At 37.7% G+C, this 12,786-nt stretch overlaps 1 protein-coding gene across 1 annotated transcript in view; it reads left to right on the top strand.

The window, feature by feature from the left end:
* GRXCR1 (glutaredoxin and cysteine rich domain containing 1) overlaps nucleotides 1-10,430 on the top strand; it is a 154,357-nt gene extending 143,927 nt beyond the window's left edge. The window contains exons 3-4 of the mRNA XM_053577780.1: nucleotides 2,097-2,162; nucleotides 10,133-10,430. Coding sequence (XP_053433755.1) covers nucleotides 2,097-2,162; nucleotides 10,133-10,312 — 246 coding nt within the window. The 3' untranslated portion in view covers nucleotides 10,313-10,430. The remainder of the gene's footprint in view (nucleotides 1-2,096; nucleotides 2,163-10,132) is intronic.
* Nucleotides 10,431-12,786: the final 2,356 nt, after the last annotated feature.

Raw genomic sequence — 12,786 nt, 5'->3', positions numbered from 1 at the left:
CCAACTTAAGCCTTATTACACCACCAGACACCCAGGTGTTGGGAAGATCTGTGACCCTTATGCCTTTAGGTACTTTCCTTTATGTAAGCAAATCTTATATTTCTCCTGTAATGTGGAGTCTGCTTACACAGTAGGAATGCTGCTGGAATTATTCAGCTGAGGCAGAGCCAGTTTTCGGCATTTGAGGTAATAGGACAGGTCCTTTCTTGGCAAATGCTTTGTATTCTGAACACCTGATGAAGGCACAATGCCACAGTTAAGAGCTGGGATGACATGGCAGCTGTTCTGGCCCATTCACTTTGTTTGGACTTATGGCCTGTACATTTTCTTTCATTCAAGAAAAATGAGGCAAATATTCTTACTGCGTTGGTTCATGTACCCAATTCCCCAGAGGCTTTTCCCATTTTTAGCTTAGCTAACTCTTAAAAGAAATAGGAAATAGGATGTAGCAAAACTAAAATATTACCAGTTCTTACTAAGTTTTAGACTTTAATGTTTGGCCAGGGTGTTTCATTACCCTTGTTCTTACTTCAGGTATACCACGTCTGTATTCCGAGCAAAACTACCAAGAAATAAGGGAATACAGCTTGCCTCATAGAGCTAATATGTATTCTCTGTATCCCTGTATATTTATTCACAGTGCTTTTTAATGCATCAACTTGACACTTCTGATGTTGAGTAAGATGACATGAGTTATGCAAGACAGACTAAAAGAAAATGAAACCAATAACTAAAGACTACAGGATTGTCCAACCCATGCCAGAAATCTCACCCAGTCTTTGAGATCCTAATTAAATGCCACCAACTTTCCTCATTAGGAAACCTCCATTCCACCTCCCCTTGTGATGTCTAACTCACAATATATTTATTTTTGGCATCATTTATTTGACACTTATTTTCCTTTCTACACTGTGGATTACTTTTTTGTGAGTTTACAGAAAAAAATTTTTTTACATAAAAATATATTGTAAACTAGGGCAGTGCCTGTGGCTCAAAGGAGTAGGACGCCAGCCCCATATGCTGGAGGTGGCAGGTTCAAACCCAGCCCCGACCAAAAACTGAAAAAAAAAAAATTGTAAACTCCATAAGAACTAGAAACTTTTTATTTTTAAAATGATTCCTGCTTGGCCCTCTGTCTAGCACTAATAGAAATCCAAAAATACTTATTGCATGACGCTATTTCTCCCTGTCTGATTCGTTAATCAAATATTGATTCAACGCCCACTTTGAGCCAGGCAGTTGTGCTAAGCGCCGGGGACATGATGAGAACAGTACAGATGTGGTCTCTGCCTTTGATTAGAAATAATACTCCAATTTCCCCTTCTTCTCTCTTATATATATCTATATATCAGGAAGCGGAGTGGGAGAATGTAAGAAGAGGTTAAAGGAGAGAAGAATGGGGTAGTTGGAAGAAACCCGACGTGTGTGTTGGAAGGTGCACACTTTCTCTCCTCCCTCTGCTTTCACAGAAATGTTTTACAAGTTAAAAACATCCACTCTGGACTCAGGCCCTTGTCTGTGTGCAAAGTCCCTGTATCCTCTCTGGGTGGCCTCGGAATTATTGTTCAATCTCACTGAGGCCCAATTTCTAATAATAACAGTTTACTGTATTAAATGACATGGTATTTGGTGCCTAGCTCACATATGCCCTTAATGAGTGTTAATTGCTGCTATTGTTTTTGTTGGCTGCTGTTATCTTGTGTGTGTGACTTTAAGGAAGGCCGTGTCCAAGACTTCCTGGAGTAGGGCAGAGACAGTCTGGGCTGGGGAGTTTGCTCTAAGGCTCCTGTAGTAGACTGGCTCCAGGTCTCCTTAATCACACTGAAGGATGTGCTGGCCACTTCCATATCTGGACATAACCCTGACAGCTGTGGGCCTCCTGGAGCTGGTCTTCCCCTTAACTATAGCAAGCTTTACCATGTGGGAGAATTTCTGGAGAAATTTCTTCTCCTCTTTGGCCTCCTGATTGTAAGTTTACCCAGCCCTGAGGGGAAGAATCATGTGCAGTATTTTGTGGGGTAAGCTTTCCTGGCTAGAACTTATTTTTCTCAAATACTAACAAAATGGATTTTCTCCCTGCTCTCTCTTGTTAATAGGGTGCTGAGAAAATTTTGTCAATGAATGAATCAGGAGAACTGCAGGACCTCTTAACCAAAATTGAGGTAATTATGCTTTCAGAAACTTATTTGTAGTAAGCAAAATGTAAAACACATTCTGATCGTAACTGGGTTTTATTGAATCCCCCTTTCCGTGTTCTAACAAATAGGTAATGGGATACATGTGGCAGTTTTAATTCAATATCATCTGCTGTTAGGTTCCTCACAGTTAGAATGACGTTAATGTTAACTTCTTACCTCTTACTATTACGTGAGTGTGATTATCAGTGTTATTTGGGCCTAACTCTCTACAACACAAACATTGATAAGGTGTTTCAAGTCAGGCGATTGTTTCGAAGCACATTTAAAATTTTTCATTTAAATAAATGTATTTTCCCCATCTATCTTCTTAAATATGGGAAGATCTTCCAACATCATTTCTAAAGATTAAAGAAAAAGTTATTTCTTCAAAAAAATCACAATTTAATTTTGTTCCCTATATTTATAATTATAGCGTCAGAGAAATAGTTATTCAAATATATCATGCCTTAAATTAATATGCAACCAGGAAGCTCTTGTTACTTCTTTGCTGAATTATTTTATCAGTCCATTTCTCCCTAAAAGTAGGAAGCTCATATATGTCATGGTCTAGACCGAAAAACTTTGAGAGTAAAAAGTACGCATTAGTAATTATTCTGCAGCCACAAATGTAAACATAGAGCAAGACTTTCTCAGGTGAACTAAAAGGTCATATGGTCACCCAATAGTTACATGCTGCTATCAGGTCTTCTCGGTCTTGCTCAGACCTTATAGATAGTCAATGTTTGATTGATGATTCTAATCAGTGTGACTGCAAGTCCGTGATCTGAATCATGAACTTATGTTGCCCTGACTCTCAAATTAAGTGGTATGTGAGTGTCTGGGAAATCTGACCATTGTGCCAGGATGCAATGGGAAATAAACAGAGGATTAAGCCCAGGGAACAGCCTGGGTTTTGCTGTGGGCCTCTGATGCTCAGTGGTGCATCCTGGAATATGAGGAACTGGTGCTGGCTTTGAAGAGAAGCTGACAACTCCTACCAAGTTCTAGTTTGCTGTTACTTGGGTTGCTTCACAGTAGTCTGTGACCACCTCTGGTCTTCCTAATTTGGGTCTCAGTTTTCAGCAGTCATCTCAGGGGATGGTCCAGAAAAAGGCTTTGCAGTTGCAGTTGAGACATCAGAAATGGATCAGCAAATAATTTCAATTTTTCTGGCCCAAGAATATTAGCATGTATTGTACCCAAGTGAAAGTTGTTTTGAGCTTGGTAGATCTGACTTGTTGATGTTGATTATCAGTGACCGTACACTTGAGAAGCGGTTAAGATGGCAGAAGCCAGTGAGATGTGTGGCAGTTGGTGAGGAGACCTGCCTGAGCAGGGCTGGCTGCACCAGCTTGGACTCTGTTCCTTAAATGATGATTTACAAGACTGATTCCCAATAAGATATGTGCTCTGTGTGGAGACAGAATCCTGTATTTTTTTTATTTTTTACTTCAAATTCCAAGACCAGAGATCGGCACATAACCGGCACAATAAATACTTGTTGAGGAAATAGAGGAATGACTCATTTATCCAAAGTGTTTTGCAAGAGACAAAGCACTTAAGAGCTAAAAAGAAAGAGAAAAATCATTATTTTATGTAGGAGAATGAATGAAAACACTAAATTTATATGCATGTATTCATGTATATTAATAAACAGGGTAGATATTATAAGCAGAAAGGTGCATGAAGAGCCCCCCGCACCAGACAGTAAGATGGATGGCTGATTCTTTTGGCACCCACACAGAGAGAGGTGGGGGAGCTCTGAGATTTATTAGCATACCACTGGTTCTGGCAGTCACTGGATTAAAGATCTTAGCTGGCAAAGAAGCTCTAAGTAAGCTTTCACTTTGCTAATTTATTTTTTTGAAGATATGAGCAAACAGTTTTGTTGTCATTTCTATTGAGATTGCCAACATAGTGTCCATTTTCTTTCCTTTGTTCTTGTAAAGCTCATAACAATTATTCATTCTGATTCTCCCCTGAGGGCTGATAACTGCTTATTTGTTGTTTGTGAAGAACAGAGGAAAGATTTCCAGCTACACACTGAGGATGTCAGAAATGGCACAGGCTGTCTGCATGAGGCATTGGAGCTGTCAGGCACTGCCCTACCCCTCTGTGAAGTACAGCTAAGCATGATGGCCCCTCCCTGGGGGCCTGGGGGCAGACGTGGGATGCTGGAGACTATGGCAGCAGAGCATCACCTACTCACCCGGGGAATCAGGCGATGTCCGCTCCTTCTCTCTGAATCTTAAACATGCATTTAAGTTGGTTTATGGCACTCTATCCCTAATGGGTCAAGTATCTGGTGCCTCCAATCAGGCTTATACATTTGGGATTATGAACAAGTTTTCTCAGCGTCTACATTTGTCTTAGTGGCTTCTTTCCCAACCCTGCAAACTGAGGACACCAGAAACACTGATGATTAGGGATGATTCTATTTATTTTCTTAACAGCTTGGCTGGGCAAAAGGGTGTTTAGTAGGCACTTAGCAAGCATTTGCTGGATTAAATTGTTGAATCTAGTTTAAAACAAAATACACAGACAGAGATGATAACATGCCAAGTGTATACTCCTTGACAATTTGTTTTATGGGTAAGACTGCTTCATAGACAATATGGATGATGAGGTATATGGTCACAGAGACTCAAGTAAGTTCTTCCTCTTTGGTAGCATATGTAAGGGACTTTTCAGCTCTATGAGAGTGGGGTTAGATGATCTGAGGTTTAAAAATAACATTCTTCTTCCCTGATCTTAAAGAAGACATGAAAATTCTTGATCTCAGCATCTTTTTTGCCTATAAAAGATAACTGGGGATAAACTCTTTATATTCCTGCCATTGGAGTTTGTGCTACAGAGGAAGTATATCGGACAATCGTTCACAAACTCTTTCTTTATATTCTTGTCTGTTTGGTCCTTTGTTAGAAACATGGGATTTCTGTGCTTTAGTTGAGATGACTGCAGGAGTGGATCTATTCCAGACTCAAGGAGAACAAGGAAGCATTTGGTTCAATACTATATCCCAATGCCCTGCACAGTGTAGACTAGTGGACAGACCCTCCATGTACAGGGATTTCCAAAGTCCCCATACATGGAAAAAATCATAACAACAGATACCTTGGAATGTATTTGGCATGAATGGGAGAGAAGACTTCATGTGTTTGAAGAGGTGGCCAACATGTAGAGTGTATTCTGTAAATGTTTTGTGAAATTTTGTAATGACTATTTTATAAAGAAAGGTGTATTTAGCTACAATTTCCCCTTTTTCCATATCTATGGAGACTTTTGGGACACCTTATATATTTATGGAATGAATGTCTCACCTATTCACTATCTAGTTTTTCGAAGTTTCTCACCAAGAGTATATGAACAGGAAGGGGTAGAAGGGATGAGATGATTTCTCATTCCTTTTTTCTTCAATTTCAGCTCAAAATGATTTGCCTCAACCCCAGCCACTGATTCAGATGAGGAACAGTCTGTAGAATTAGTGCTGTAACTACATGTAGTTTTTAACTGGGTCTGCACAGTTTCTTAGTTGCTTACAGGTCAAAGTTTCAGTAATCACCTCTTTATTGAAAGTAGAATTATGTTTGGTCACTAATAGTAATGATGATCCAAGTACTTTCTCTGACTTGGAACCTAAGTTCTTTGGGAAATTTCCTAGCAATTTTTCCATCCCAACCTAAAGACAAAATTGTCTACTGAAGTGTTGGGCTCCTTAGGGCTCATTGTTGGGACCAGAGTTACAATATAATAAAAGAGCTCTTGGAAAGAGACGCCTAGAAATGGCTAAATTATTTATTTTTATTAGTAGAACAAATGGCTAGAATGTGTTGGCTGATGCAGCAGGAACGGGGTTCCTGGGAGTTGACGAGCTCTGGGGCAGGTGAGAGGGTGGCTTCCCGACCCTGCCCACTCCTGTGTCATCACAGCACTTGATCCTTTCACTATTTTACATTTGTTTCAGTCACAAGATGTATTCTTTCAAAATTTTACATTTAGAGAGCCCAAGTTATACCATTTGGGAAAAATTGATGCAAATACAAATTGAAAACTGTGACTGCAGAAGAAAGACCATGGATTTTGCTCGTGAAGTGAGCTCTGTTATTGACAAGTTCTCATCCTGACCTGAGTTTTTTAACCATTAAGAGGCTTTGTTTCTTCATTGATGCCCCGGCAATGTCTATCACACAGTGTTGGGATGAGAATGGGCATAGACTTTATATGCTGTGTAAGCCACCCCTTTCCTTTTTTTATGTTTATGGCCAAAATAGCTAATTTTTCTTGAGAATGGAAATGGTCTCAGAATCTTTGTAGCACTGTGCTCCAGAATGTCAGAATGAGCTTGTGATGTGAAATGCATTTACTCTCCCTTTCACAGTGGCAGAACCTTATGCCTGAAAGCTTAAGATTTTTGAAAAAAAAAAAAAAAAAAGACTCAGAATTATAGAAAATCATTGTGTCATGTAACAATCAATTTTGCTTGAGATAGCTTTTAATGAAAATCCCTTCAGGTAAGATTTATTAAATAAAATGATGGCTAATCGTGACTAACCTTATTGACTGCCTACTGTGTGCCAGGCAGTGTTCTATTCATTTTACATGAATAGATTCATCGAATCTTCTCAATAATCCTTTGAATAAAAGACAGATCTCATTCTAGAATTGAATGGATTCTGAGGACACTATTCTAGAATGGTCTTGGTCAATTTGTTATTCCCTTTAAAAATGAAATTGTAGCTTTTAGTATTTATATATTAATTTTATTTTAGAAAATTCATTTGTTCCGAGTAGAAGATATGTTATGAAGAAACAGTAAACTCTTAGTGGATTTAACATTTGGTATTTGGGCCTTTTGGAAGTAATTTTTGTAAGTCATGTTGCAAGTTCAAAATATAAAATAATTTTTACTTTTGTTGAGTTACCATTTTAAATTCTATATGCTAAGGGATTAATGTCTGGAGTGAGTTACGTAGGTAGCAAATGAGCTTAGGAAGCTGCCTGGCACTCACATTTTATTTCAGCCTTTATAATCACAGATGCATTTTATGGAAAAACCATATGCTACCCAAAAGTTTGCTCATTTTCAAGTGTCTTGGGTTATAGCATACCAGCTAGTGTGGCTGGTACAGCTGTAGTGATTATTGAAAATATTGAGACATGTTTGTATGCATTAAGATATCAAAATAATGTGTACTGGTTGGTAAATAGCTATTACCCCAAATGCTCTTTTTTCAGTAAGAGAAGAGGAAAAAGTGTTTCTCTTCTTCTCTATCAATTTCTACTTTATAAGGAATGCCAGATAAGACACAGGATGCCTACCTAACATTCTAACCTTAGATAAATTAGGCATGATTGTTTAGTTTTTCCCATGCAATATTGGGTACATGCTTATACAAAAACTATTTGTAGTCAGTCTGAAATTCAGATTAAACTGAGTATCCTGTATTTTCATTTGCAACATTTGACAATTTTGCTCTCCTAAGAACCCAGACCTGTTCAAAACCCGGCAGTAATGAGCAAAGTTCTGGACTCGGGGCCACTGCAGGCTCCTGCTCCAGGACTTGGGCCAGTCACTTAGACAAATGATTAAATATCTTAACAGAATGTCCTGTCATGACTATGGTGAATGTCAAAGATCAAGCTACATTGCCACGTTCTTTCTAAACTTTGATAAAATCACCATTACTTACTAATTTTTTTATATTTAACTTTTAAAGTCCATTCTTTTTTTAATCACTGGGTTTGTTTTCCCAAGTCTTTATTTCTCTTCTAAAGACCTTTTAATATCAGCAAAAATTAAGTCCAGTGAACACTTTCTTTTAGGTCAATTCTTGCACAAAGAAATGACAAAAATCTACCTACTAAGTAACCAAATTCTTACACACATTCAGTGTATCTTTTTACAAAGATTGTTAAAGCTCTATAGGCTTGTTTAGTTTCCTTGTTTGTATCATTCAGATTGGAGGCCACTACATATGAGATGAATGTATACACTTTGATATAATAGCTGAGCAAAACTGCAATGGCAAGTAAATCTTGCTGTATATAGAAAACATTTATTTGAAAAAGTAATTCAGGAATATATACATATATACATATATAATATATATAGATATCTGTACATATATAAAATATGTACACAGATATATCAGGAATATATACCTATGCAATATATATGGATATCTAGGAAAATAATCCAGGAATATATACATATATACATATACTATATATATATATATATATCTGTGTATCTATCTATCTGTATATTTCAAGGCAATCATGGTTTTCATGTTTGTTCCCAAAGTATATTCCACATGTTATCAATTTTGAGAGAATTAATTTGCTGAAGAAAAGGTGTTCATATGTGTTGGGGAAAGGGTGGATTAAACTGACTTAATTAGGTTCCTTTTCAGTTGGATGTTTTAGAGATTTGGGGAAAAGCACTATGAATGTGTATGTGAAGTATATTAAGTATGTGATTCAGTGTGTGTGTGTGTCTGTATATGGATTCACCTTCTCCAAACATATTTTAGCAATTCTTCTTTTCACAAAGTCAGGCTTTCAAAAACTGCTGAAAAACCCTCTTTTGCAAGACAGAAGCTTAGTCTCAATTTGCTTCTTTTCTCTTTATATTCACTCTGTAATAGCACCTCATCTCCCTCAGTCTGATGGGTGCCACTAGTGGGCTCCTGCATAGGTTACATGCTCAGAAAAGCAAAGAGAAATGCATCAGAATTATTTTCAAAATATTATTCTCAACACACTACCCTAGTTATTTTATTCTACTGTTAGAGATATGACATCTTTGCTTGAGGTACAACGGCTGATAGCTTTTGTGGGAAGTTTTATGAACTTGCATAAATATCTTTTATTTTCCTTTTATTAAGTGATATACACATAAATCATGAACACATTTATGCATTTGTGGGGTACAATGTGTTGATTTTTTATACAATTTGGAATGCTTTCATCAAACTAATTAATAAAGCTTTCACCTCATTTACTTAATTATTGTGTTAAGACATTTATGTTCTATACTTGATAGATTTGACTTGTACCACATTGGATATCTAAAGTATCCAATGTACTCAGTACTTTTATAAAACCAATTTATAACTACTCACACTTTCTTATGAACGATAGATCACAACTATAGCCCAAGATGAAGGAGAGAAATGCAGAGGGATGGGAGGGGTGGGAGGAGGAAGGTTTGATAGAGGGAGGGTAAATGGTGGGACTTGCATAAATATCTTAAGATTTCTATGCTATTCCTTTAAATATAAAATGAACATAATGATGCTTGAATTATATCTTTAAGAAGTTGTCTGTATGTGTCGAGGTTAAGATGGGGAAAGAGTCTTCATAATAATGTATTTGAAAGTGCTTTGAAAAAGTGAACCAGTATTCAAAGGTTGTACCCCATAAATGTATACAGTTATAAGTTTAGATAAAAATTAATAAAATAACAAAAGTGAAGTATAACAGTGGACCTTCAGTTGACAATGGGTCCTTTACACTTCAGCTTTTTGTTTTCTGAATTTCCAGACTCATTATTCTTGTTACTAGTCTATAACAAAGACCTAAAACTATTAAGAGATCCTAAAAAGGAAGTCATAACTTGAATTCCAATCATCATCTCCTTAATCATTTGGTCTGTAAATAGATGTTTACATATGTTGGATTTCCTGACGTTTTGTGCCCTTTAACCTAAAATTTATCATCCTTTACAAATGAAGCCCGTGCTGTGGACGGCTACCAACAGGGCAATGAAGGAGAACTTCAGCTAATTTTTTTCCCTGTGCCTAATGTGTGTTAATGGTCGGTGATTTTTAAGTGCATAGCCATATTACGCCATTGTTGTTTTATAACCACTGACAGTACAGCATGATGAGGTTGATGGAACTGTTCACACTAACACACCCTCTACCCTCTTTTGTCCCCCTGCCGCCCCACAGAGAGTGCAGCATCCGCACGAGTGCCCGTCCTGTGGGGGCTTTGGCTTTCTCCCCTGCTCCGTGTGCCACGGGAGTAAGATGTCAGTGTTTCGAAACTGCTTTACAGACTCTTTCAAAGCCCTGAAGTGCACAGCTTGCAACGAGAACGGTCTTCAGCGTTGTAAGAACTGTACTGGTTAGATGGAACTTCCACCCAGGGAAAACCTTATTCTGTTAACCAAAGGCAATAATTTGCTTTATACTTTTTTTTAAAAATTGCCATGTTTATGGATTAATCAATAAATTTTGTTTATTATAATTGCCTTTGTTTTGAATTTTCTTCTGTGACCATTTTCACTGAACTATTAAATCCATGTACTGTCTGCCAAGCCTCGTGCTAGACCCTGGTTTCTAGCTGGAATTAATAGAGTACTCAATACCATTTTAAGATATTCAAATTCTGATTCCTAAATGTTTTTGGATTTTCTAAATAAAAGAAAGTACCTATTGCAATGTCACCCTAACGCCTAAGATAAGTTAATGCAAAATATTTCTAACCATGCCTCTGCTGCAGGGAGGAAGAAAGCTCTGATAGTGGAAAGAATGGGATCATATATGAAGATACTTGGGCAGTAGAATTTTTTAAAGCTTTAGGATAGTCTTGGAGTTGATGACCTTAATGATCAATCATTAATGTTATCAGAAGGACTTCTTAGTGATTATACAAAAGCTTTCGGAAGACTGACCTGAGTTTATTTTTTAAATGTCTGCTTTGTTACTTGAAAGCCCTTCAAGAAAGTGGCTCTCTACTGTCCTTTTGAGCTGGACACAAGAACTACACATAGTTTGAACACAAAGTAGATAAGATTAGCAAAATGGACAAAAAGAAAATTTGCTGATGACCACCTGTCTGCAGTCTGATGGATTCCCTTGTCAGTGATTTTAAGAAGTCACCTTTGAATTACCTGTGATAAGCTCATTAAAGTATGTTGCTCTTTGGTTTTCTAAAAAGCAATGAATATTTACAGAGTACTTTCAAATTAGCCAGGGATGATGTGAGACATGGTTTTTTATTTTGTGCAGCTTACATTTTAAGAAAGGAGTATTAATCAAATAAATATGAATGCATAAGTTTTAGAATACTACAACAGCAGTATAGTGTGCTCTGAAGAAGTGCAGCAGGAAAACCAACCTGCAGCCCCAAGGAAGGTCAACCCCCTACCTTGGGGTTAGCCAATGGTCCGAAAAGACTCTGTAGAGCAACTAAGATTTAAACTGAGGCATGAAGGGTAATTAGGAATCAGGTAATCAAACTGCAGAGGGATAAATGCTTTAGGTAAAGGATTACCATACGTGGAGGCCCAAGGCCAATGAAAAGGTGTGTGTTTGAAGAAGTATGAGAAATCTAACAGGGGAACGACAGTCTCATAATAGTGGAGCAGTTTATAGTAGATTAAGCCTCGTGCTAGTGACACATATCCACTCTCAACAAAGTAATGAAAATTAAACACAACTATTGAAAGCATAGGAAAACAACTAAAAATAGTAAGAAGCAGGAAGGGATTCAATCACTGAAGAAAGAAAAATACAATGAACCTCACATGTATCCAGCTTTCCCTGTGGGAGTGCCTCCCACTTTGCACAGAGTATGGCTCACAGGGAAGGTGTGGTCTCGGTGGGTGGAAGAGGCAGGGACATGAGTGTGGAGTGGCCAGAGAGGGAGGAATGGAGGGGAAGTTCTAAGAAATGAAGGGATCAAAGAAAAGGGAGCCATAAAATCTACATTACTGTCACTCCAATTCTGATTCCCAATCTATTTATTCACAGGACAGATATAACGAAGAGGCCGAGATGTTGAACAGGGATTTCAGCTGCTACCTGTGTTGCAAAGGCAGAGTTTGGGGCTAAAGTGGTCAATTTAATAAATATTTCCTTGAAATCTCAGGAGGATTCCATCTTCAGAGTAAGGCTGAAAGTAAGGGCTATGTTGCAGAGCTAAGAGAAAAAGCAAACCTGATTTACCCTTAGAAAACTTAAAACCAAATCACCATGGTTTCACAGTATCTTTTAACGTTTGCCTGCTAGAACAAAACTCAACATTCAGATTAGGAATAGAAAGAAATTCCTTGACTATGAAAATCTAAAGCTGACATCATACTTAATGGTAAAATATTGGATGCTTTCCTCCCATGATCAGGAACAGTGAAAGAATATGCTCTTCCTTCCCTCCCCTCCCCTCCTCCTTCCTCCCTCCCCCCACCTTCCTTCCTTCCTTCCTTCCTTCTCTCTCTTTCTTTCTTTCTTTTTTGCAGTTTTGCCCGGGGCCAGGCTTGAACCCGCAGGTATATGGGGCCGATGCCCTACTCCTTGAGCCACAGGCACCACCCAAGAATGTGCATTTTCCTCACTTCCATTCAGTACTGTGATAGATGTCCTAGCTAGGCAAATAAGGCAAAAAAATTTTTTATAAAGATAGGAAAAAAATAAAGCTCATTATTTGTAAGCAACATGGTTGGGATGTAGAAAATCCATGGAATCTACAAGCCGCTGAACTAAGAAGTGCAGTTAGTGAAATTGTTGGATTCAAGGTCATCATAAAATTTAAAATGCAATAAGCAAGCAACCAATGTTAGAAAATAAGATTAAAATAACACAATTCAAATATACAAACTACC

The sequence above is a fragment of the Nycticebus coucang genome, chromosome 23, assembly GCF_027406575.1.
Source record: "Nycticebus coucang isolate mNycCou1 chromosome 23, mNycCou1.pri, whole genome shotgun sequence".
In the NCBI taxonomy this organism is placed as follows: domain Eukaryota; kingdom Metazoa; phylum Chordata; class Mammalia; order Primates; family Lorisidae; genus Nycticebus; species Nycticebus coucang.
This window is presented reverse-complemented; position numbering and strand designations above follow the sequence as displayed.